Source organism: Myxocyprinus asiaticus, chromosome 13, assembly GCF_019703515.2.
Source record: "Myxocyprinus asiaticus isolate MX2 ecotype Aquarium Trade chromosome 13, UBuf_Myxa_2, whole genome shotgun sequence".
NCBI lineage: Eukaryota > Metazoa > Chordata > Actinopteri > Cypriniformes > Catostomidae > Myxocyprinus > Myxocyprinus asiaticus.
Genome location: NC_059356.1, coordinates 15,004,402 through 15,031,972, shown reverse-complemented (window position 1 = coordinate 15,031,972; position 27,571 = coordinate 15,004,402). Strand labels below are relative to the sequence as shown.

Below are 27,571 nucleotides of genomic sequence, written 5' to 3'. Positions count from 1 at the left end.
TTTTTTTTGGAGCTTGACAGCCCATAGTTACCATCCACTTTTTATTGAAATGTATGTTCTGCTGAACTTCTCCTTTGGTGTTCTATGGAAGAAGGAAAGTCAGATTTGGAAAGACATGAGGTGCGTGAGTGATGAAAAAAATTTCATTTTTGAATGAACTATACCTTTAAAGGAATGTGACAGATATTTGGATTCAGATAGAGTTATAAGCTGTAACAGCTTAGACACTTCTTATGCAGAGACAAGCCTCTATGTGTCGACTGGGGAAAAAAAATCCAAATAGACCTTCACTCAAGCTGTCATGTAAGGACGCATGGCCTAGTGTTCCATTAGGCCACAGGGCAGTCAAACACGCACATTTGCACACTTAGTAAACCACAACAGCACCTAGAGTCCCATAAAAGCTCAGCCAGGAGGACACCAGAGGAGCTCTGATGTGGTCAGTTCAGGCTATGGTTCCCCTGTGCATTGCTGCATTGTGGTGTCAACCCAGGACAGACATGCTTTCAGGTAAAACATCAGCGAAGCCCAGAAGAATGACAAACATTTTTCTGGTTCAGCCTTTGGACAGGAATTGAAACACCACCCAGTGGGTAACTAATCACCAGTTCAACCCAACACACTGCTGCAGTGCAACCACCATTAAGTGACGTTAAGCTATGATGTCTGCCATTCGGCATGCATTGAAGTGTTCAAATAAAGCACCATAAAAGCTTTAGGGTGGCTTTTCCTTTTCCACATTTCTCAAAAGTCCTCAAAGGTGAGGTTTGCCATTTCTTCGCCCAAAAGGCACTCACAAACAAACAATAACCCCAAAATCAAGAAGAACATCCAAGTAATCAGGAAGAACAATTTATACATTTTCAAAAGAAAATTTGCCTGTGCAAAAATTGTTGCCACAATATTAAGGTGTGTGGTTACCAGGGCATTGCTATGTGGTTGCTAAGGTTTTCCGGTTGTTTTTTTGTGTGCTGCTACACTATATTTTGTTGGGCCACATGTGCTCATATTGGAGAAAAAGGCAGGCCTACACACAGTCATAAAGGCTGACTGAGGTGAAAATGGCACCAAAATCAAACAAAGGGAGTCCAAAGAGACTATAGATCCCATCAAGCCTTGCTCACTTTACACCTAGGTGTGAAATTCTGAAGGATCGAACTCTCCACTCCTATTAGATGAAACGCACGACAGAATGTGTCCCTCAACCATGATGTCATTGAGAGTATAAAACCCTAGAGATTCCTCCTAAGCTTTGCTTCCAGCGACAGTATTCGCCACGTCAAATCAAAATCAAATCAAATCAAATCACTTTATTGTCACACAGCCATATACACAAGTGCAATGGTGTGTGAAATTCTTGGGTGCAGTTCCGATCAACATAGCAGTCGTGACAGTGATGAGACATATACCAATTTACAATAACACCAAATTAACACAACACAATTTAAACATCTGATATACACATAATTACACTCAACAATATACAAATAATAACATACACTGTACAGTATACAATACGCACTATATAGATACACATTATTCAATAAAAATAAAAAATAAAATATATAAAAAGTATATATAGTATATATAGGATGTACAGTATTGTACTGTATTGACATTCAGCTGTCGGTTGATAGTCAGTTATTAAGAGAGAATATAATATAATAATAATATAATTTATGACAGTCCGGTGTGAGATATAAGAGTAAGGGTAATAAAGTGCAGTGCTGATGTATTTGATTGTGGGAGATTAAGAGTTCAGAAGTCTGATTGCTTGGGGGAAGAAGCTATCATGAAGTCGGCTGGTGCGGGTCCTGATGCTGTGATACCGCCTACCTGATGGTAGCAGTGAGAACAGCCCATGGCTTGGGCGGCTGGAGTGTCTGATGATCCTCCGAGCTTTTTTCACACACCGCCTTGTATATATTTCCTGGAGGGAGGGAAGCTCACCTCCGATGATGTGTCGGGCAGTTCGCACCACCCTTTGCAGTGCTTTGTGGTTGTGGGCGGTGCTATTGCCGTACCAGGCGGAGATGCAGCCAGTCAGGATGCTCTCTACAGTGCAGGTGTAGAACCGTGTGAGGATGTGGCGGTTCATTCCAAACTTCCTCAGCCGTCTCAGGAAGAAGAGGCGCTGATGAGCCTTCTTCACAACGACTTCAGTGTGGATGGACCATGTGAGTTCCTCAGTGATGTGGACACCCAGGAACTTGAAGCTGCTGACTCTCTCCACTGGTTGCAGCCCTGCTGCTCCCAGGTCTAGCCACGTTGTCCAAGGAAGTAACGTACGTACCTGAACTTTGGCCATACAATCTCCATCTCTCTGGATGAACCGAGATTCTCCGTGTTCCACCGAGCATGCTAACGGATTCGATGGCGAGCAATCCGTGTCTCACCCTTTTGCCTGCAGAAGTGAAGAAAGAAGATTTCTCTTCCTTCTTCAACCGAGTCGACTTCGCTGATTTCTCTACCAACCCGCCAAGAATCAGCCACCATACCGCCTGCCGACAGAGTGAGGAAACGGCCTCCCGTCATCACCTGAGATTCTACAAACCGAGTTGGAGTCAAACGATGGACGAACACACATTCTACCCGCATCCTCACGCGACTCAAGTAAGAGGTTTACGTCTTATTATAGTGTGTTATTCTTGTGTATCAAGGTTATTGCTTGTACAGTTTACAGACCGCCGAGTCTGCTCATTGCTACTAATAATACTCAAGGTATTACTGTAACTTACTGTCACCACAAATTAGATTTGCTGTGTTGTCGTCCAACCACGTTGGGCTGTTTGTGCATTTCTGCCATCGTGGGTGAGACCGGCACACTGAGTTTATCCATTAAAGAACCAACGACCATGGCGGACGGATTACGAGCCATTCACCGCGTCTCTGAGTGATAAAACTAACAGTTGCCGTCTCTCCCACGATCGCTAAACCTGCTTCGGTACCATCACCCTGTTCTCTCTCTCTCGTACTAACCACACACACATTTGGCGAACAAATAACTTGGTGATAGAGCCCAGATTTGTCCCTAAGTTATCATACCAATGGAGACACATGTTAAACAGGCATGCGCTATTAACCAATCTCTCTGCCCACATTTGCAGCCACATTCTCCGAATGGAAAACTCGTGTGACGTACTCTCCACGAGAGCCACGCCCGCCAGAGCCCAGATTTGTCCCTAAGTTATCATACCAGTGGAGACACGTGTTAAACAGGCAGGCACTACTAACCAATCTCTGAGGAATGGCAGATGCTATTTGCACCCTGGTGCAAATAATGGTATACTATATGCTATTTACACCCCAGTGCAAAAAGTGTCAGGTATTAGATACTATTTGCACCCATATTTAAATACTAACATACAATATACAATAACCCCTACCCCTAAACCTAACCTTAACCTTCCCTTAGAAAAAATTTACCTTGGTTTTATTACAGTAACCATAGTTTCACCATGAAACTTTGTAGTAAAATTATAGTAACCACAAAAGTAACAATGGTTACTATATTACCACCATATTACTGTGGTTACACCTTGGTTAATAGCATTTTAAGTATGGTTTCTGCCAAAACTACAATATTACTATTGTAATACAGTGATGCAATCTACACACAAGCGATGCCGGGCCGCAGGAATGAGTGCGATCGACAGACCGTCTCTGGATCAAACCCTTCCCCTCACTCCCCAACATTCACTGTGACCAAATCACTATGATAAAATCAACTTTTATATTATTTTTCATTTATTATTGCAAGGAGTATTAAAGGAAATATTAAGAGTGGAAACAGGAAATTAGATGGGAAAAAGAGTGTGATAAAACATGGATTCAAACTGCGGTCACTAGGATAACACTACACATTCACACCATCTTTATACCCCACGCCACTGCAGCGACACCTAATGTCTAGTTTGTCGTATATTCCTGTGGTTTCACCAGACTATTGGGGTACAAATAGCTGCACTGTGTGGCAGATGCTATTTACACTGGGGTGCAAATAGTCACTCAAAAAAAAAAAAAAAATAAAAATAATAATAATAATAATAATAATAATAAAAATAAATTTGTTTTAGTGCTTCTAGTGTACATTTCACCAGGAAACTGCTGCAATATAAACAACAAGCCATGTGAAAATCATTTTGCAAAAATGTAGGTATAGTAAAGTAATTCTATGAGACCAGGTTGGCCATATGTGCTTGTTGAGCATTTATTTAAAAAACATTGGCATTACTAGGGAGTTGGTCTTTCCTACAGCTTCGATGTTGGAACAAGGCTGCAGGGATTTTCTCCCTTTCAGAGATGACCATCAGTGCAGTCAAGCATTGATTTTGGTCAAGGAGGCCTGGCTGCAGTCTGTGTTCCAATTCATCAGATTCAGGTCTGAGCTTTATGAAAGCCAGACAAGTTTTTCCACATCAGTCTCAGTAAACCATTTCTGTATGTAACTTGCTTTGTGCACAGGGGCATTGTCATGATGGAACAGAAAGAGCCCTCCCCAAACTATTGCCAAGTTGGAAGCACACATTTCTCCAGAATGTAGTATTAAGATTTTTTCTTCACTAGAATTAAGTGGACTAGAAAATTCATTAGAAGGGGGTGCCCATATACTTTTGGTGATATAGTGTATGTGGCATACCTCTCCTCAACAGGCTGCACAATTTGAGGTATCATTCATGTCAGTCGCATAAATGGCGCAAAATGAGTTATGCACTGAATTTTAATACTTATGCTTAAGAAAAATCTCTATCCCAAAGTATGAACAATGGTAATAGTAATGCTTATCTAAGTAAAGCTTAGTAAATAATTATATTCAATCCATCAGTGAAATGCAAACCTCGGACAACTCGCAGGATGTCTTATGCAAATTGAATTGCAACAATGGCAAGAGATTTCACATAATGGCAAGCTCTAATCTAACTGGGTGGTTTTAAGCAACTTCTGGGACTCAGGTTGCACAGGTTTATATCAGTCCACTGGGAAAGTTTTGTTACCAGTTCCCAGACAGCTTCCATAGAAGAACTATCACTGAATTTGCCAAAGTTTGCGAGGTTCATGGTCTCAAATCTTTAGATATACAACAGTTTTGTTTGAGACACTTAGCAAGTAATGATGAGATATCCTATAAATTTCACATAAGAAAGGAAACTGTTGTTGATCACATTAATTTACTTTGTCAGTTGGATGCTCTCTTCCTGACTAAATGGGCAGATCTTCAGACTGATCTCAAGGGAAAATTGGTGACAAGAGGACAAATGTTTTGTCTGCTAAAATCGCTCTATGCTTTCTGAATGTCCAAACTGCCCCCAGTGGCCAAAGCTGGAACTACTGGCATGCACATGAAAGCAAAACTGTGATTTTTGGAATTAAATTTGTAATAGATTATATGAAAATTATGAATTAAATGATATGTAATTAATTAATTACCATACATGATATGAAGATTAATCTAATAATCAATAATTAATAATTAATAATTAATATTTGCTGAAAGGCCACCAAATAAAGATAATTCAATACATAATAATCAAAATGATTAGAAATATAATATATGATATAATAATTCAGATAATTCAAAGACATTACATTTTTGTGGCAGACGAGTAAAGCATTTCGTAGACAATGTAAAGTGGCATATTAAAAAGTCATTATATATTGTTAGGTTTATTTTCATTAGACAAAAAAATAAAAAATAAAATAAAAAAACAAAAACAAATCATAGACAATAAAAAAGTGCCTTTAAATGTCAATATGTTGTTAGGTTTATTTTCATTTCAAGCCTATTACTGGCCTAGAGTCCACATATCCATTTTACAATTGAGTTAATTTATCTGTTTAAGGTAGACTTGGGCTGTTCTCACAGGACGCATTCTTGCGTTCCGTCAGTACACATGCACTTCTGGTGTGTCTTACTGTGGTTGCATCACATTTCACTGGTTTTCACCGACTCTAGCCATAAAAGTCACATTTTAGGACACTGTGTCAAGTTAAATATAGTCTGAAACTTTAAAAAACACATCTTGAGACCCCTTCACTCTGCTCCATCCAGCTGCCTGTTCAGCTGGAGCTGCGCTTACTGCCCCCGCTGACTCACAAATAAACTCGCAAAAACATGGACGAGGCACCTCAGGCTTGAATTACTGCATTGGTAGGAACATTTCTTATTAAATTTGAGTGATTTATATAATTAATCACACTGAACTAACGTTTTAAATTGATGGCCTTAGTAATTACATTGGCAATATACTCCTAACCCTTACCCAAACCTTAATCATCTCTTTAAAATGACTGAGACCAAAACATTGTTATTTCAATTACTTCTGTGGAAATCTCCCTAGCTGTAGATCAAAATGATATGATGTCAAAAATATTTCATGCACAATGCAGGAAATATTTGGGGCTTGAACATTCACCATATGGTAGCCCTTTGTATGGAATTGGGTCCATGATTGGGTCCTAAAGTGACACGACAGTTTCCCTGTATGATCATGTAGGGTTCTTGGCCAGAATAAGCTGAAATGATGGTAGTCAAAACTCCTCCATGTTTGTTTTGACACCCACATAGATGTGTCCACATATATCGTGAGCATTCTCTTCTGTGGATAATAGCGTTTTTGAAATATTGAAAGCAGCAGGCATTCACAGAGGTGCCATGCGAGGTACAAAACCAAGACCTATCTAATCTCACACTTCCCTTGTTAATATCTCCATCAGACAACACAAACACAACAGAATTCACACAACTTACACAGCAGTAGCATCCTGGCTCACACTTTGCCAGTACACACAAACACACAGATGCACACACACTTTCTGTGTACGGCCGACCCCTCCACTGTGCCACACACAATACGGGCTCATCAGCGGGTCCTAATCAGCCACCTCTCTCAATGTAGGCTGTGCTATTCAATCTCCTCATCTAGCCATGCATCTGCACACGCTCCCTGATTGTAATGCGGTACAATTGAATGTTAATGGGAACACTTGAAGGTGGGCAAATGGGGGAAGTTTATTCATTTCTCATTGCTTGTTACTGTGGCTCATACCCTGCCTATGACATTATTATGATGTCAGTGATACACTGCAATAAATAAATAAATGATCTTAATCAGAATTTTTGTCTTGTTCCTCTAATAATGTCTAAACATAAAAGATAAATTTAACGGAGATTTCCTAAGATAGTTTCATATCATATATCTTGAATTAAGTTGATTTTTCTTACCTTTTTGGCATATCGTTTTTACTTGTTTTAAGCATAAATCTAACCAAATATAGTGAGGTTTATGCTTAAAAAAAAAATTTACAATTTTTTTTTTTTTTTTTTTTGCCAATGGGATATGAAAACTAAACTTAAAGGAACAGTTCACCCCTGCATGGATTAATCTCATGGTTTGAGGTTACCGGTGTTGCCTGTGATCGCCTGGAAACTTTCACCAGCAGAGCCAGAGTCATGACGTGCTATTTTCATGTTGATATCATGTTATTCGATTAAACATTTATAACCAAAATTTACTTGCTTTGAGGAAGATAAACAACTCTTATTTATGTGTTTTGAATGAATGAATTTTACACTTATAGCACTTTTCTGACACTATGCTCAACATGCTTTTACACTGAGAACAGGGGACTCTCTTCAGTCACTACCAGTTACCAGTATTTTAATATGATTATTCAAGCATTTTATATACTATTAAAGTTTGTATTGTACAAACGGGAAGATAAGTAGCAAATGAGTGGCGAGTCTCGCATTCCAGTGAGGGGTGGCGGGAGTATTTAAGGAGAGGAGACAGCGGCAGACGAGAGAGAAAGATACACAAAGCTGTCTGTATGTGTCTGCGTGTCAGTGTGGTGTTGCTGAAAAGCAAACCTTCTGTGTACTACTGAAAAGCGGCCTTATTGTGTGCGACTGAAAAGTGCAACAATAAATGTCTATGTGTTTTGTCAAGCTGGCCCCAGCTTCCTCCTACCCACAAATTGTTACACTGGTGCTGAAACACGGGAAGGAGGAAGGATGCGCCGCTGACTGAGGATCGCAACGCCGAGGGAGTGCTCAATCTGGTGGCGCTGGAGCTCTGTGTCAACCGGCAACCGAAAGGGACGGCTGTGGGGTCCAGTGCCATTGTCCGGCATTGAGGACGGAAGCAGTACAGCGAGCTGAGGGCCAGTTGATGGCATGTGCGGGGCCGGCGAGTCTGTCTCTCTCTCCTCTTTCTCTCCTCTCTCTGCTTTCTCCTCTCTCTCTCTCTATTCTCCCCCTCCCCCTCTCCTCTCCCTCGTCCTGTTCCCACTCCCAGGCAAGTGCGGGTCAGACCCAGAGACCATCCTGATGCGTCAATGCGCATCCTGATGAATCAATCCAACCTGAGTTTGGCGATGGGGATATGTGGCGAGCAGGGTGGGGCTGAGCGGCGTCTGGGCAGAGCGAGGCCGGGAAGATAAGTGGCGAATGAGGTCCACCTGTGTGCCACACCGGTCTTACGTTCCAGTGAGGGGCGGCGGGAGCATTTAAGGAGAGGAGACAGTGGCAGACGAGAGAGAGAGAGACACACGAAGCTGTCTATGTGTGTCTGCATGTCAGTGTGGTGTTTCTGAAAAGCAAACCTTTTGTGTACTGTTGAAAAGCAGTCTTATTGTGTGCGACTGAAAAGTGCAACAATAAATATCTATGTGTTTTGTCAAGCCGGCCCCAGCTTCCTCCTTTCCACAAATTGTTACAGTTACACTCTAAACAAATTAATATTTCTTTACTATGAAATCGGTACATTATAAACAACTAGAGATTATAATACATTTCATGGGGAACCACTTTGTATTAACTAGTACCTGTGGCTTTTAAACAGACTGGTAAAATGGAAAATGATAACTTGTGCATTTCTGCGACTCGGGTAAAAGAAACCAGCGGCACACACACACTAAGGGACACACACACTTAGGGAAGCTCTAAACTGCAGCAATTTTATAAAACACTGTGAAGCCATGAATATTAGTAAACATGTTACAGTAACTTGACATGTACAGTACAGTACAGTAACACCTGAAAAAATGTAACTTATAAAGACATTGCGATCAGTTAACACATGAGTAAAGTTCAATTTCTTAAAGCATGACAACCAATGTAAGCTTCATCAACTCTGTTAGACAACATATCCAAGCATTATAGCAGGTAAACAACTTTGCCAAACAGTTAACAGATAAACATCCCTCCAGACTGCAGCGATGCTGTCGTGAACTGTGCAAGTGTGACTGAACTGACCTGAACAGCGTAGTTTCTCCAGCCAGAACACAAGATAGCCAGTACTTCTTTTCTGTTTACCGACATAATGTAAAGATGCAAGGATGAACGACTTAAGCCTGTGATTTCGTGCCAATTCCGACCCAACACTTCACAATACGAATAATTTTTTTGGCTTACCATAGTAAATTGGAGTAAGGCAGGAACATAGTTTTGAACACTGATTTTTTTACTTACTCAATATTGGCATTTTGTAAAATAAAAAAAATAAAAAATAAAAAAGTCTTCAGTAGTGCAGCTTTAAACAAATACATTGTCTATGTTTGCTTCAGAGTGAATGCTTTACACGTTTTGTTACACAGTTTTGCTGGAACAGTTTTATCAAACACTACATGTTAGCTCACTATCAAACAGTTATAAAGTTATTACATGGATGCTATATGGAGAAATATTTTCATCTGTTTATTACGTTGTGCCCATGACAAGTGGTTCTCCCTCAATATATTTAAATACGCAAGCCATGCTGATAAAGGAAAGTGACAACAGAGAAAACAATTCAACAAGGCATACTGTATGATAATGTTTAGCAATTAGCTACTTCCTATTTTTAACTACTATACACCATGGATCTCAGCTACGGTGACCAATTTAAATACTGAAAATTATTGTATATTATTTAGCCTAACATCTTACTCTTGTCTCACAACTCAGTAGGTGACTCAGTGCACCTTTGAGCTGGTCTGCCCTCCACCCATGACGGTCCATGAAAAGAAGAGGAACTTGACAAGCAGATCAAGAAAAGAAAACAGTTTCTCTACAAGCTGCAACAGTGATGAAGAGTTTGTTGTTGATTTGCTCAACGAGAAAGAAAACATTCGAGACACTTCACAAACTATTTCAGTTCACCAGCTGGACAAGTTGACTGGCATTATTATCATGTGGACACAGTAAAAACATTTCTAGCAAGTCAGTTCACTGTCAGCCATCTTTGCAGCCATTGACCAGTGAAAAAAAAATGGCACTCCATGTCAAAAAGGTTGCCAACCCCTGCTTTATACTTTTACAGTGGTGCCGAAACCCGGGAGGGAGGAGGGATGCGCTGTCGCGGAGTCCTCGCCACTGCCAGGGGAGCAGCCGCGGCCATCTGCCTGGGGATGAAGGGGTCGCTGCTGGCCACCGAGAGCCGAAGGAACCATGGCCGTCTGCCGAGAAGAGGAGGAGCAGTGCTCGCCCTTTCCCTCTCCCCATACTTCCCCTCGACTCTCCCCCAGATTCACAGGAGGCGGGGTGGACCACCAGCTGACAGAACGGCCGGAAGGGCAACGTCTCCCCACCAGAGATGAGGGGGGGATTTATTCAGACCGGTGGCGCCCCCACCCTGAATCGGGCAGGGGAGGAGTGTGACGAGGAGGAGGGTGTGGACGGGCTGTGATGGAGCACGGCCGGTGCTGAAACAGCTGATCAGCGGGAGAGCGAGATAAGGGCTGGCCGGGGATGCCGGTTCAATGCACGTTTATGTTGGTTTTAAGTTTACCATTAAAGTTTGTCTACTCTTCAGGTGGTTCCCACCTCCTCCTTGCCCATCCTTATACTGTTACAATGCCACTGCCAAGCATGTGTTAAGTAAAAAAATAAAAAAAATATTCACTGCGTAATGCACACATACTGTATAATGACTGTTGTAACAGATGTTAACAATTTGAACTACTGATTGTATCTTTGCATGTATATCTAAATTTGCTCAAAACATGTTACTAATTAAATGTGACTGCATTTAAACGACCAAAGAGTCTATATAATGCAAGAAATACAACACCTCACCCAGCAAAACCATCTCCAGTCTGACCCATAATTAGATACTAATAATTGCCAATGACAACCATTATCAACTTTTAACAATTGCACAGAAATAACAATTTTGTGGAGACAATACCATGTTTTTGGTATACAAAGGCATTTTGATACAAAGACATACAGTGCACTGCAAGTCACAGCATTCATTTTATTAATATTTGGCAAATAAAAACAATTAAGATACATACCATTGTTTATTAAAAATATATATTCAAAATATGTAATATTAAAGATATAAGAGAACTTGCGTAAGATTAATTGCACAGGAAAAATATACAACAATATGGAATATATTATAAAGACACTCCATGTAAGATCAGAGAGCTTTTTAAAGGGGATGCAAGGCAATGATGCAGCAATATCATTTACATGTTAAGAGAACCCTTAGAAGAAAACTGTTTCCGTTTTTAAGGCATTTGATGCAAATGAAACACACGTCCTCACTGCTTCAGCATTTAATGTCGCCAGTCAAAACAGCTTTCTGTGCTTTAGCGGCACCTGTTCTGCTGGTTTTGGGAACTGCAGAAGCTCCTGACGTGATTCACAGCTAAAATTTTATTGGCCGGAGCGTTTCTTCACTGGGCGAAGAAAAAAAAATCAACACTCTTAAAAAAAAGCTTTGCTTTGTCAGAGCACGATTCGTCTCAAACGTTCATGCCAGGTGTGAAGTTGCTTTTGAAACACTGCTTCATAAAGCTTTGAAACCTTTACGAATCATTTGTTTCGAACCAATGCTTTGGAGCGCATTTCAAATTGGCCAAGTTACTTGATTTTAGCAAAGGAGGCTTCGTTACGTCATACTGTTTCGAAACAATTTCGAAACATTTCAAAATGTTTCGCGGTTACACTAGAGGGCATTGATTCCACAGTGAAACTGTGAATCTGTGTTAAATAGTGATGGGAAGATAGGATAATTTTACTGACTTGAATCTTTGAGACTCATTTGAGTCAAGTCATTTCGTTCATTTGAGCAGAATTAAATTAGAATGTTATATTTTCAATAGCCGAATTCCCCCCAACACATCTACTTACGCAAACGTTGATTATAGTCCCAATAAGGGAAAATTGATAATCCAGCCAAGGACAAATTATGAGAAACAGAAATGATTAGTTCACTTCTGGAATCTTCTTGTCTGAGTCATTCATTCTTTTGTCACGTGACAGCCGTATGTGCATAGCGTATATGGTTGTCACGTGACAAAAGAACGAACGACTCGGACCAGAAGACTTGAGAGGTGAACTAATCATTTCTGTTTCCTGTGTGAGCAATGCATAGCATATACGGCTGTCACATGACAAAAGAACGAATGACTCGGACGAAAAGAGTTGAAAGGTGAACTAATAATTTTTGTTTCCTGTACAGCACTTATGAAAACAATAGTTAAAAAAAAAGTTTTTGCACACCCTGTTCATTCACACACTCACAACAAATGTTTTAGTTAAAATACATGTACAATAGATATTGTTTTTTATTACTGTATTGTTTTGTTGCACTTAGGGTGTCCCGATACTGCGCTCATGTACTGGTAAAAATTTTCAGATACCAAAAACTGATACCATCTGACATATGAATGTCATTACGGAAACATTCAGCCCACAAATTAAAATCACTTTATGTCGTAGTGAGATTATTTAACCGCAAAAGCTGCGATTTAATGAGATACTGTAAATATATAGTTTGCATGTAATTCAAATGTGAGTGCTTGTGAATGTGTGGAGACAGTGTTGTGCTGACACCGGCTGCTCATATCTTATAAAGCTCCTCCTTGGCTCATACAGGGAAAACACCGCCATGAGCACTGCACGCTCTGTTTGTAGCAGATGACAGTAAACAGAATGCAAATTCACATTGTAGCATGTGGCACATACAGAGTACATACTTATTTAATTAAATAGCAGCCTATTGTGTTTAATAATCACTTTGAGTCACGTAACTACCGGCTTTTCCAGAGTGGGAATCTGCTGTACAACGTCAGAGCTCCTTGGTCAAAACAACACATAAATACTCCAAAATAAAAGCTCTGTCAAAATTAAAGGTACATTTATAAGAAAAAAGTATGACAGAAATATATCACTACTGTAAAGTTATGTAATATTCACTGTAATACTACTACTACTACTAATAATAATAATAAATCAGTAGTAACTGTATTATACTTAAGCAGTATCTAACATCTGTGATGCAGAACTTTATTTGACATAATATAACTCCAATTTTGTATTTTGATTGTGCTGTGAGGTTCTGTATATAAGCACTTCATTTGATAAAAAATAATACAATATTATGTTGAAAATTAATTGTTATATTTTCATTTAATTAAAGTTTTAATTCATTTATTTATTTAAACACCATTTTGATGATAAAATTTAAATAAACTGTTGATATGGAGTTTATAAAAAAAAAAAAAAAAGAAATCGGAATCGGTATCGGTACTCGTACTTGTACTCGTTCTCAAAAAAATGGTATCGGGACATCCCTAGTTGTATTAGTGCGTATAAATCAATTTATCATATTATAAATTAAATACCATACTTTATTTAGCCAAAAACTGACTCCATTACCTTTGACTCGATTTGTATTTAATTAAATATTTTTAATCTACTTAGCAACAGTGGCTGTGTGGATGAAATGATGGGTCCTCTGATTTAAAATCACTTTTATGTAATTTCAGAGCAAATACATAATTATTAAGATACATATCGAATATCATCAATAGGCTAAAAAAAACAAAAACTGAAATATAATTTTTTATGCCATATTGCCCAGCCCTAACCCATACATAAATGAAACACTATTCCAAAATAAAAGGGAAAAAAAATTATGTGCATATATACATACATACACATAAACAAACTGTTACAAATATTATGCAGTTATATAATAATAATAATAATAATTTAATTATTGTATCCATGTTGTTCTCTACCTATATTCCTTCTTATTATCCACTTTCCCTTTATATTACAATATTATACATTTTTATATAATAGCATTATAATAAAGCTGAAGTGTGTAATTTCTGAGCCACTAACATCACCAAACAGATTTGCAAAAATAATCACTGTTTTCAAAATGATTCTAAAAAACTCGCCTTGTCTTCTATTGGTTGAACAAACATTCCTGCTCCAAACTCCATTGGTTGAGCCAGGACGTTTGTGCTGGGCGTGCCATTCAGACAAACAGGAATGTTTTAAAAGCACCAAAGAGCCACAGTGTTACACTTGATGAAATCAACATACAAATGGCTTACATATAACAGACTCTGCATATTATTGGGAGTTGAGAATTAATTTTAACATACAATAATTACAAATATCAGTTTGAACCATTTATATAATAATAAACAGTTTCCTCCTCCAACCTATTTCATTTGTTTATTAAATGGCCCTCATCTTTTTTTCTCTTTTTTTTTTTTTAAATGAATTTTTCACTGTAGGCTACCATCTCCACGGAGCGGACTTTGAATAAATTCAACCAGTCTTTTAAAACAGGGGCATCCTCTCCTCCAGTTTCTTGTTATTTCTTTGAGTGCAGTAATTCTCAACAAATTCTAAACAAATTAGACTCATCCCTACTAAAATTACAAGACAGTCTAGCCAAAACTATGTTTTGTGATTTTTTTTTTTTTTTACCTTAAGTTTATTAAAAAATGTGTTCTGTTTTCTTTATGAATAGAAATGATTGGCACTGATCTAACCATGCTTATCCAACACCTTAAAGTAACTTGGTTATACGCTGCTACACAGTTCTTGTGTGTACTGTGGCCTCTAGAGGGAAGATATTGCTGCTGGTCCTGGGCCCTTTAATTTCTCTATTTCCACTTTTGGACCGATGGCTGGCAGAGTACATCCTGTCTGACCAACCTCTTGATGTCCTTGATCTCATAGGCAATTGAGACTGTGTGCGCTTCACTTCCTCCTTTTGTCCGACGTCCAAGAGCACCATCATTGCTCTTGATATTTATGAGTCTCTTAACGGCCAAAATCCACTATGAACCATTTTCATTGCCAGGCTAACTTTAGGAAGGAGCCCTAATAGGTTCGTACACATTATCTCACTTCTGGTCAAATGGGTGTATAATAGGCCTTTTAGCTGGTGGGCAAGAGGAATGTACTTGGACTGGACCAATCATAACTCTTAAAAAAAATGGTCTTTAAATGCAAAACTTTCTTTAGCTTGTGATGCTCTCAAAGCAGTCGCTTTTATTCAGTCTACACTGAGCCAGTGCCACACAAGCACTCTGTACTGCTCGAGTCTGGCTGATTCAGGCTGTCACCAATTGCTTATTCTATTAGATCCTGATTGGATGGACACTATTTCACAGCCCACAAAAGCCTAAGTTAAAAATCAATGGGACGAATCTGCAATCCAGTTTAACCAGGCATTAAATGTGTCTAAATTAAGCCATTGTCATTATTTTCAACGTAAACATGCCTCATTTATGTAAATTAGACTTACAGTATTATACACTGAAAAAATGTTAACCTAAACAAATTTGCTTTATGTAGTTACATCTAAATTAACTGGTTATATTCAAGTCAAAAATAGTATTTAATACAACAAACATCAACCTGAATATATCAGGTTACACCAACAAAACAAATTTTAAGATTTAGATCAGGTAGAAATAGCTCTTTAGGTAACAATTGCAGGTTATAATTTTTACAGTGTATAATGTGCCTTCTCCACAAAAGTGAACTTTTTATATGCCTGGCACTATTGAAGTGAATTTTATTATCACACAATAAAAGTAATTTGGCAAGCAGTTTGTAAACTGAATTTTATTGAAAATATGCATTTGTGTACAATTGACAGCAGTAATAAAGTAAATGATGTCCAAATCTGGCCAGCCTGATCTCATGAAAATTACATTACCCTGGCAAAATGTTTGCAGAACAAAATTATGTGCTTCATTACACATTGTGCTATGGTTTCCCATTGAAATATCCTGCAGGGAGCACCAAAAGTGAGTGAAATGGTGTCGTAATCAGAAGAGCTTTTAAAGGTGAATGTTAGATAGATGTTTTAATGGGTAAAACATGCCTCCCTAAACTACAACTTTAACATAAACCTAATCAATAATGTCCTAAAAAGCAAATAAGATGTTAACAAAACAGTCATCCTTACCCTTAACCAACACCTAAACCTAGCCGATAGTGTCCTACAAGCAAATGAGAGGTAAACAAAACAGACATCCTAACCTTAAACCAGCACCTAAACCTACATGATAGTGTCCTAAAAGCAAATGAGAGGTTAAAGGGATAGTTCACCCTAAAATGAACATTCAGTCATTGTTTACTCAACCCTTGAGTTGTTATAACCCCATTTTACTTTTGTTTTCTTAACACAAAGGCAAAAGATGTGAAAAAAAAAATGTTGTGCTCAGTCATACAACAGCAGTTTACGGTGTGTCGGGAGAAATGGAGTGATCCTCTTCCCATTGTCACACAGGGGTTTAAGGTCTAAAAGAATTGGAACATCCTCCTCTAAACCGAATAAGGATCATAGAAATAAATAAGTACAAAGCTCCAAAGGTGGATGAAATTATAAATACTTTGGAAGGAATGCTTTTGAGTGACAGTGAAAACTAGAAGCCATCTAGCCACATCCTGTGTTGAAAGATGTGTGTACGAAGAAAGGAAGACACCCATATTAGGTAAAAGGAAGTATGGCAGAGAGACTTGTGCTGTATGTAATGCTTTGTGCAAAAGTATGATGCTTTTTGCAAAGATGTTAGAAATTGTATCACATACACTGACTATATAAGAGGCTTAGAAGGCACGCATGACACGCAGACGTAAGAGAGGAGCATGAGCACACAACTGCAAGAGAACAACTTTCGAGAGATTTAACTAACAGTCTACAAGCTACACTCGACATCCGCTCTAGACACATACACCAACATTGACTGAGGGTACGTTTCAAATGTTATTTTAGAAGTCTGGTCCATGGTACTCACAGTATTGCACTGCTAAATACTGTAGGTATATTGTTGGATTACTCTATCTTTGATAATTTAGTCTCTAGCCTGTTCCTAACCTTTACTCTGAATAAAGAATCCATTAAAAGAGTATTATCAAGTATTGACCATAAGAAAGATCTTTATTAAAATATCATGACACACTTAACAAAGTTGGTAAAAGTTGCTTCCCAAGTCGCAATAAGATGATAAGGGAAGTGAGAGTGCATATGAACTCCAGACTAGAATAAAGTCTACTAATATAAATAGCTAATAAAGTACTAATAAAGTACTAATAAAAAGTCCTAATAGTACTAATAAAGCACTAGTACTAATAAAGCACTGGAACCTAAAGCACTAGTACAAATAAAGCACTAAAATAAAGTAGACTGTAATAAAATCTAAAGGGGCAAAAATAAAGTAGGCTGAAATAAAGTTTACTACAAGTGCACTGAATGGGAAGCTAACTCACCCCACCCAGGTAAGACAGTGAGCATAGGCCCTGAGAACGATAATACTGTATAACTTTGTAAAGTGAAAAGCCTACCTGACACCTCCACAAAAGAAAAGGAGTTGAAGAGGACACAGCTCTTAGCCCGAAAAATATAAGTAAGGACTCACCGCAAGGTGACGGGGCACAGGTGACAGAGCATGCAACAGTATAAATCAGAAGTCTAATAAATTATTCCATGAGACTCACAATTTTTATGAAAGCATAGGATAAGGTTTGGTGAGAAACAAAGTGAAATCTAATGTTTTATTTAGTGAAACATTGGAACGACCGTTGTTCTCCTCTGCTCGTTCATGAGACTGCACGAGAGTAAGTTCAAGCAGCCCCCGCTCGCAAAATGAGGCGTTCAAATGACAACTCATTTTGTTAGTCGGAGTATAGATGCATTTCTATGCCCAGCCTTATTTATTTGAAACTGAGTACTCAGCTCGTAAAATTCAGTTTACAAAAGAGTATTTATAGTAACATTCATTCTATGAGACTAGGTTGAATCTGTCACAGGCGTATATCCAGATGTGGTGTGCCATCACACACAATTTTGGCATTTTAAAGAACTTATTCAGGTGTGGTAATCGCAGTGGTGGAGGAATGTTCTACATTCCCAGTAAAGTATGCCAGATCACCTTATTCTGATGCACAATATAACAATTAATTCCTGGTGAGTACAACCAGCTGTAAGTGAAATAAACATGAATTTCACCTATACTCCTATGATCCATGAAGGCTTTACTTGACTCTGCTTGACTAATCTCTTTTAGAGGAAGAGGAGAAATTATGTCCGAATGCAGCTTAACTGAAATTATTCATTTTATCTCATATTTCCCTCTTAATATAATCTTGGGACTGCGGCAGCCAGTTTCTATTGAGATGATTATTAAATGACTGCATTTAAGTGAATTCCAAAGTACAACAGAGACTTTCTGGTGAACAGCAGGTTTGAAACACCAAGCACATTACTTCACTTCTCTTCAGCTGGGTTGCTTTCCACTGCAGGCAGTTTCTATATTTCTCAAAGGCTTATTAAGCAATTGCTGCCATTTGCCTTTGATGTGCATCTCCAGTGTATTAATGAAACAAGGCAAAAATCAGACCACAAACAGATTTTGATCAACTTATGAGGGTTTTGTCTCACAGTCACTAACAATTAACACGTCTCCCCTGTAGAGGGTTTGATATTACAGGGCTAAATACTAAGTAAACAAACTACCTCCTCATTACATATGTTTAAAGTGATGAGATCTCTACATCTTTAAGGGCTGGAAGTGTGTGGTCACCAGGCCTCCCCTATAGTCTCATAGAAAAAGACCTCCCCTATAGTTTCTTTTTTAAAATAATAAATGATAATTTCATTGATGGACGGTTTGAAAATGGAAGCACTCTGCCTTCCAGCTCAAAGGAGATATTCGTCTCTTTCTTGACAGCTCTGTGATGCCATTAAAGCAAGGAATGATCAGACACATCCACTGGACCCCTTGAGCGGCATATCTGAGCTTGTGTGTTTTCCTCTAACGCACCAGCTAATTACACTTGATGAAGATGTTGCTGTCATCATGTATAGCATCTGATTTATATTTCAGCAAATGTATTTCAAATCTAAGAACATTTCTTTAATCACTGTATTGTGTGTAAACAGCACTGTCAACACACCACGTCTAATGCCGAGTTTACACAACACGATTTTAGGCCCGATTTTCACTTGCCGACAGTTTTGTGGAGATCGCCGACAAAAGCCCGAAATCATAGGCAAATCAGAGCTCGCTCCCGCGAGCGACAAACACAATGTATGAATTATAAAAGACGTGATCTGAGAGAAGCGGCGACGTGTCGCCAATGTCAGCGAGATATCTAGCATGTTAAATATCTGGACCTGTCTGCGATTCCAAATCGACAGTTGAAATGTGTTTTGACTGAATACAACTGCAGCATTGACCTACAGCCAATGAGAGAGCAAGAAACAGGGCACGGGAAGTTTCAGTGGGAGGAGTCCTGATGTACCTGCAACAGAACATCAACTAGCATGGCTGCGGTATCAAGAAAGTTTCATTGGACCGGAGAAATGGAGGAAAAAATTGTGGAACATTGGCAGGAGCACCAGTGCCTATTTGATGTTTCCTCTGAACTGTACTACAACCGGGTAGAGAAATTGGCAATTCTCTTGGACAGTCAGGTAAGCAAATAGGTCGATTTTTCAGTAGGAGTTACTTTTTCATATTGTAACCAATAAAATATATGATGCCTTTACACATTATTTAAAGGCAATTAAAAACATATACATCATATTCTGAAATGCATAACATATGATCATTTATTTGTTTTCTTTCTTGTTTTACACCTACGATCTTGTGTCATTCTTGTATCACTTCTCGCGTGTACTCTGTTGTGAAACATAATTTGGAGTCCAGGCAGAGTCGTCAGGGATTCATCAATAGTGAAATGTTTTGTAATGTGTTCACCCCTGTCGCCGATTCCTCATGTAATTTGAAAACCATAAGACTTCCATGACAAGACAGACAGTTGTGTAATATGAACGGTACCACAATCCGATGTCTTTGAAAATCATATAGTGTGTAGGAAGCATAATAGCACCCCAAAAGTCTGGTGTAACCAGACAAAAAAAAAAAAAAAAAAAAAAGGAATTTGGGGACCTGAGCAGTGGCCATGTAGAACATGTTTATTTGGCATTTTTGTGCAGTTCGACTCACCTTTTCACATTTTCAAATCCATACTGATCTCACTGTGAATTTGGCAACAGTAGATCAAAAGTTCTGCTGTTGAAATCGGTCTTTGCTTACCAAAATTTGATGCACTGCCCCAAGTGACCAAAGCTGGAAGTGTTGTTGAATGTACAGTGTGGGCAGATGTGAGCTCCAGTTTCCAGATAAAATGTCACCAAATAAAAGGTGTATTTTTAGTTGTAAATGATGTAATACAGTCAATACATATTGTACTGCATATTATAATGACTCTACCTGCTAACCCTAACCCTAAACATTAGTGAAGTAAAAATGTAATTTTAGATAAAAATGCAACCTCTAAATTGCGCTTATCATTGTTTATGTGAACATGATCACTTCCAGGTTTCCATGGGACCAGAACCTGCGGAGGTTGCTCGTGCAGCACAATATCAGTAGTGAAAAGGAAAATGCTGCTTGTCAGGAATTCGGGAGAATGGGGCTAATTTCAGGCATGTGAACTTTCAGAATCAATATGTTGATTTAAATAGATACAAACAGTAGCTACCACGATTTACACTTACTGTTCAGCATTAACCTTGAAAATAAGATTTCTTTGAAATGCTGTGTAGGGTATCTTATGAAGTACAGTTCCTTCTAAGTCCTAATGCTCAGCAGTAGCCCTCACTAGTCTATCACTTTGAACCTGCACTAATGATTGCAGTCAATAGATGTGCAATCCCAACTGTGAGCACCCAGTCAATACTAATTAAGAAAATGAGACCCCCAATTAAAATGCTTTTGTTGAAACAGACAGAAAAGGCGGACCACATAGTGCCTATAAATAATATAGTGTGCGATCTCTAATAATAAAGCAAACATGTCAGTTACGTCCATTAAAGCAATTGAGGTGTGTTCACAGTTTCTAGTTAATGATCGTTGAGTCATCGCAAAGAGCTAAGAACAAAATTAGCTTTTAATTTATTAAAATGTTATTGTTGCTAATCTGCATTGTGCTTTACATCTCCACATTTTCCCAGAGTATAATTAAACCCAGTTTCATCCAGTTTATGGCGTTAATAGAATTGAAGCCTCTGCTTGTCCTTATTTAAGAGGCTTTTACAATCGAAAAGCACAACGTGCATCAGAGTGTACTTACAATTACACATTTACATACAGTATATGGACATATACACTTAAGGCACAGACACGCATACGTCTAAGTGAAAGCTAGTGAAGAGTGCTAAGTGCACTAGTCATGTAACCCCATCATAAAAGGTGAGTGCCAAGGTCAAGCAGGCACCCATCTGTATCATTGGCTGTCAGGACCCCGGGGCATTGTGGGTACTTAACAAACACATGTTGTGAGCAAACCAGTGCATCTGTCTCATTAAAGCATGTTGAATATTTCATGGGTTGCTCAAAGCCAGGGCGTGAAATGTATCTGTGAGTATGAGTCTGTTCATGTGTGTTAGTTTGTAGGTATGTGTGTGTATGGGTGCGTGTGGATGTTATTTTTCCTCTCATGAGGAGTACTCCTCTATCACACCAGACACACCAGAAGAATTCATCAATTTTTTATGCCTACATTGCTACATCAGGGAGAAGGGTGGTGCCATTTTTCTCCCTTCCATTTAATATTTAATGCAAATAGTTATAACAAATTGTCCCCCAGGGCCAATTATGAACAGTTTGTGGTGAAGAAACAGTAACACCTACATTTATCCCAATGTAGGATTCTCATATATACTTTAATGATGTGTTCTCATTTACAAACCATTATGTATGTCTGGATCAGCTACACTGCCAAATTCACAAACCGTGCATACACCTACCATATAATTTCCTCTAGTATTAAATCAGGCCAGGACTGCTTAATATACTGTTTTATACAACACAGGGGTTATATATAATTAAATGCATCATCTCCACATCTAATTATGCCACTCTGCAGGAATTCAGATGCTCTTGGGTTTTATTTAAAATCATTCATACTTTTAATAACATGTTATTTAAATTGCAGGTAATTACATATAGTAACATATAATAACATCCTTTTGACATGTTATTAAAATAATACCATGAAAAACCTCCTTGATATTTTTTTTAACCCTATACAGTAATATACCACGATAACCAAAGTTTATGTCAAAATAGTTACTGTTAATACTGTTAAACTGTGGTAACTTGGTGCAACCTATCTTTCCCACTCAAATTGACAATAGTAACCCAAGTATTTTGCAAAATACCATAGTTACAACAGTAATTGTTAATAATGTAAAACCATAATAAATTAATATGGTCAATTAAATATAATTAATACACTTTCAGAATCTTTCAGTTGTTATTTTTTATTTCTTATTTTATGTCAATGGTGGCTTGCACCAAGTTACCAAAGTTTAACTGTACTATCATGGTAAATTTTTGTAAGGCTATTCTTAATTTTCATGTCTACCAAAACACAAAGACATGAGAAAAAATCTTGTCATAGCTAACAAGAAAACATCAACACTTACCAATATCACCCTCAATATAACTATGTTATTATATGCACTTACTACCAGCTATTTAAATAGCATGATATTATACAGTAAATAAGAATGTATTTAAATAAAACACACCTGATTTCATGGACAGTTGCATAATTAGATGTGGAGATGATGCATTTCATTATATGTTACCTCTGTGATCTTTAACAAAGAAATTAAACAAAACCACAGAAAGATTCTGAAATTGTATTAAGTAATTGACAATGTTAATTTATTATGTTTCTACCTTAATAACAATTATTTCAGTAACTATAATATTATGCACAAAACTATGGTTACCATGGTAAATTTGGAGGTTAAAAAGGGTTCAAATGCAGAGTAACGGTTAACAAATTCACTTTTGCATTTGTTTCACCATGAGATTGACTACCTGTATATCTCAATGTCTTGACTAACCAGGTTCAATACAAGTTAAGCTCAATCGACAGCATTTGTGGCATAATATTGATTGCCACAAATAATAATAAATAGCAGAAATCAAGTTTACTTACAAGGCGCTTACAATGGAAGTGAATGGGGCGAATTTTCTGAGTGTTTAAAGTCAGAAATGTTGAAGTTATAATTTTATAAAAGCACTTATACCTGTATTTGGCAAATACAGTGAGAGGAGTATGGATACTATGCCATTGTGAACACAGCCATAGACTCACGAGCATGGGTCTCGTGAACAGACATTTTTCACAGACCGTGATGACGCATTTCCACCTTATTTATCAGCGTAAATCTCACCTTTTTTTTTATATATACATTTTTCAAATATTGAGTGTAAATTTATAACATTATGCTTTGTGTTATATTACCCTGGAATTAGTTTAAAAAAATTAATTACCACAGCTGCTGAGAGAGTGACAGTAAATTTGGCATCTTCTCCCATCTGACTGTCTTAATCCACCGCTCTCTATTTTTTTCCTCTTCTGGAAAGTCACTCAAATGTAATAGTGGATTTTTTCTTTTGGCCTTGGAGCAAATGTGTAAGTGAAAATAATATTTGCTCTGATCTCACATTCAGTCTCATTCAACGCTGTCGAAGTTTACCCTGCAAATGTTTACTTCCGCGTTCCAAAACCCAGAGTTTTGAGTCGGTTCTTCTCAAATAATTTGTCTAATGTGCAGGCTGAATCATCTGAAGCTCTTTTTCACACAGTAAAACAGTAACGGGATGCTTTAGAAGACAGAAGACAAAAACAATGCTGTATGAAGTGGATATTTACTTACAATTCACTGAAACAAAACCTGCAGCTGCATTCAATCGTCATGTGCGAGTGCAGCCTGTGAACGATTGTTTACTGCAGGTAAAGACATTTTCTAAATAAAAGTGTATCAAAATACTAACATTGCATGAAAGCACTTAAAAGTACCAAAACTTACCAAGCCAACACCATGTTTACTGGACATGTTCCTTGGAGTAGCCTACAATATAACTACCATGATAGATTATAAAAATACCAAGGTTTTACCATGCTCTACCATCACTGTACCATGATACTGCCACAGCAGGCTTTTAAGAAAGATAACTTTGATAAACTTTATCTTGTGCAGTGTAACGTGAAAAGGTGTCAATATGTTTTTAGTCCATAGTTTCATTAATGCTACACAATACATGTAGAAAATGTTCAAATGATGCTCCTAAAATCACCAGAAATTAATGCTTTGGTGCTGTTTTTGCAATAAATAAATAAAATCTCCTGGGGGAGCATACCCCCAGACCCCCTACAACATCCTGGTACAATAGATTGTGTACTTGATGGGCCCCAGACTTCCCAGTAATGGTGAAAGCCTACAAATGCCCCTGCTGTGAAACATACTGCACAATGTGCATAGATCTTTAGGGCAGTGCCTCTTGGCCTTTTTTTTTTTTTTTAACATCTTAGACCACTTGGTTTGGTGCCTACTCAAGAAACCAGGAGGGTTAATGGAGGGTCTCGCCTAGGGTGCCAAATGGGGTAGTACCGGCATTGGTTTACGACATTATGTCGTCATGGCAACGAAGTTGCAAAATTGGATAAAACTTTGCACAGTAAATGTTAGTATGCAATGTTATCACACTAAAATCATGCTAACATGCATATTGCTTATGTCTTGTGGCTATACTTTAGAAACAGCGAGTATTTTAACATGTACGGATTCACCCTATTGACTTCCATTGTAAGTGCCTCACTGTAACCCAGATTTCTGCTTTTTTTTTTTTTTTAAAGAAAATGAGGGACAAGCTGAAATGAATTTTTGTGGTAATCAATATTATGCCACAAATGCTATCCATTGAGCTTAACTTGTATTGAACCCAGAATATTCCTTTAAACCTATACTTTTTTCTATAAGTTATCTCATGCTGTGGCACACACAGAGTGAATTCATGTTAATCTGACCACTTTTTGTTATAGAACTGATTGGCAAAAAATGGCGCAATTTACCTGAATTCACCCTGATTCCTCCAAAACAGAGTGTATTAGCGGAAATGTCCGAGGCGATCACAAAACGCGATTTAAATAGACGATTGATTGGCTGAGCGCTGTCCAGGGTCCTGACTGCGCGAATCTTGAATACATGTGTATTTAAATGCACTTTTACACGATTGTAAGTGTTTATTTGTAGGAAATATTTAACATACAACAACTAAACGAATAGAAGAGCACTTCTGACGCCCAGCGTGAGCAAGGCTATGAAGATTTCACACTGAAGTACAGTGTGACATTTTCGCATGTCTGGCTTTGCATTAATATTTCTAGGTCAGGTAATGTGCTGTCCTTTACTTCAGTTCCCAACTGTCACTTCAGTTCCCATCAGCCAGCGCGAAAAAATATACAAAAAAAAAAAAAAAAAAAAAAAAAAAAACCTTACACCCGAGGGGAATAAACGAAAACAACCCCAATAACAATATGAACTGTGCATCGAGTGCTGACAAATACAAGTTGTGTAATGTTTAGGGTTGATGAATAGTGTAATACCTCTTCCGAAGACTGTCATTCATCTCCAACTTTTCTGTCCTCGAGCGTTTGCCCTCTTAATCGAGTTCACAGTGCAAGCTTTTATGTTCCTTGCATCCTGAGACGCTTTTTAAAATATGATAACAACCAACAATTATTCGGCCATTCACCTCCAATTAGAGTGCTCACCACTTGTTAAGAAACTGATCATCAAGAAACAAGGAACACTGCATTCAATAGGCAGTTCTTCTCCTGGTATGCCCACGGCAATAATGCGTGTTTTTGCAACACAAGTTTGAATGAAAACGAATAATTAACATGCTAGGCATGCATCTTACCTCGCAGGGTATAACAGATAACATCAGTAGCAGGAACATGGCACTGAAGAGATGCATTCCCCTCGAAATGACAGCGTTCCAACCACCACCAACAGAAGTTCTCTGGGCACTCGCCTGTTTTCCTTAAGGTCCGCGAAGGATTCTGTCAGCGTTCTAGAGCGCACGCGACGCTCCACATCACCGAGCGGCACGCGATGGGGTTTATTCCGCTCACGGAGGCAGATTATCCCCACTGTGCCACAGCACAACAAGCCGCCTTGTGTTTTATGATTAGACTCCTGTCTTTCGCTTGTGACCGCCACAAAGAAGTCAGTGCTGGCGCGATGCCTCCGCGTCGTAAACGGGCGCGGGAGATGAAATATTGCGGCTCCCCTCACAGCAGGCTCTTTCAAAGAATGATCAGCGCGCTTTGAGGTGGGATCGACTGACTGAGCTTGAGTTGCAGAGGTTGGAAGGTGACTAATGTGCTTGCGATGTTCCGACGCTGGGAGCAGCACACTGATGCTCTGGGAGCAGATTCAAAGAAATACCCTTCTCAAGGTGCAGCCCAGTCGCTTGAGTGTGAGTGTGTGTGTGTGTGTGTGTGTGTGTGTGTGAGAGAGAGAGAGAGAGAGAGAGAGAGAGAGAGAGAGAGAGAGAGAGAGAGAGAGAGAGAGAGAGAGAGAGAGAGAGAGAGAGAGTAGGAATGGGTAAAGAGAAGGAAGCTTTGTATTGACAGCCCAGTTTGTTTCACAAACAATGGATTTTTGAGACTGCATAAAAGACATGCATATCCCCAGGAGAAATGTGACATACAAGATAGGGCCAGTTTGATGATTGGATTAGACTTTGAGCAGCATACAAGCAGCCATTTGCATGTGAAAGTCAATTGCAGACTGAGTTACTATTTTCTCAATCTGAAATATAACATGCTGAATTATGTTTTCTAGTGCAATACATTAGCATATACAATAACAATTTGACATTTTCCCAAAAATATTTTTTTGGAGTGATATGCTACAAAAATAATTTTAAGATTTACTCATTTTAATTTCTTAAGAAAATTCAATCAAATTGAATTGAGTCATATTTAATAACATATAACCAAAATATTTTAAGTTTTATTACTTTAATTTTGTTAAACATTACACAATTCAATTTGATGGAATTTTGCTCTGAAATTGAAATGCGTAAATCTTAAAAAAAAGAATAAAATGTGCCTTTATGTATGTTAAAGCTGCTGCAAGTGATTTCTTATTTTTATTTATTTATTTTTTTATTTTATTTTTTTCAGATTATCACTTATAAAATGTGACTACTTGGCCATCAGACAGATACAGTATAACTGAAATAGGTGTCCTGACCACCCACTCCCATCACACACTATGAATGACTCCAGTTGATCTAAATATATTTATTCATATACTTAATAACAATCAATAACCTTATAACAATCGCTTTATATTTTTCTGTTGTTTTTACATCATGCGCAATGATGGAAACGGAGTGGGTGGTTGCCGCAGTGTTCGTTTGGCGCAGGTTGTTTGTTGCT

At 38.2% G+C, this 27,571-nt stretch overlaps 1 protein-coding gene across 1 annotated transcript in view; it reads right to left on the bottom strand.

Moving 5' to 3' along the window:
• Positions 1–26,537, bottom strand: part of LOC127450559 (noelin-2-like) — a 162,033-nt gene extending 135,496 nt beyond the window's left edge. The window contains exon 1 of the mRNA XM_051714786.1: positions 26,041–26,537. Coding sequence (XP_051570746.1) covers positions 26,041–26,097 — 57 coding nt within the window. The 5' untranslated portion in view covers positions 26,098–26,537. The remainder of the gene's footprint in view (positions 1–26,040) is intronic.
• Positions 26,538–27,571: the final 1,034 nt, after the last annotated feature.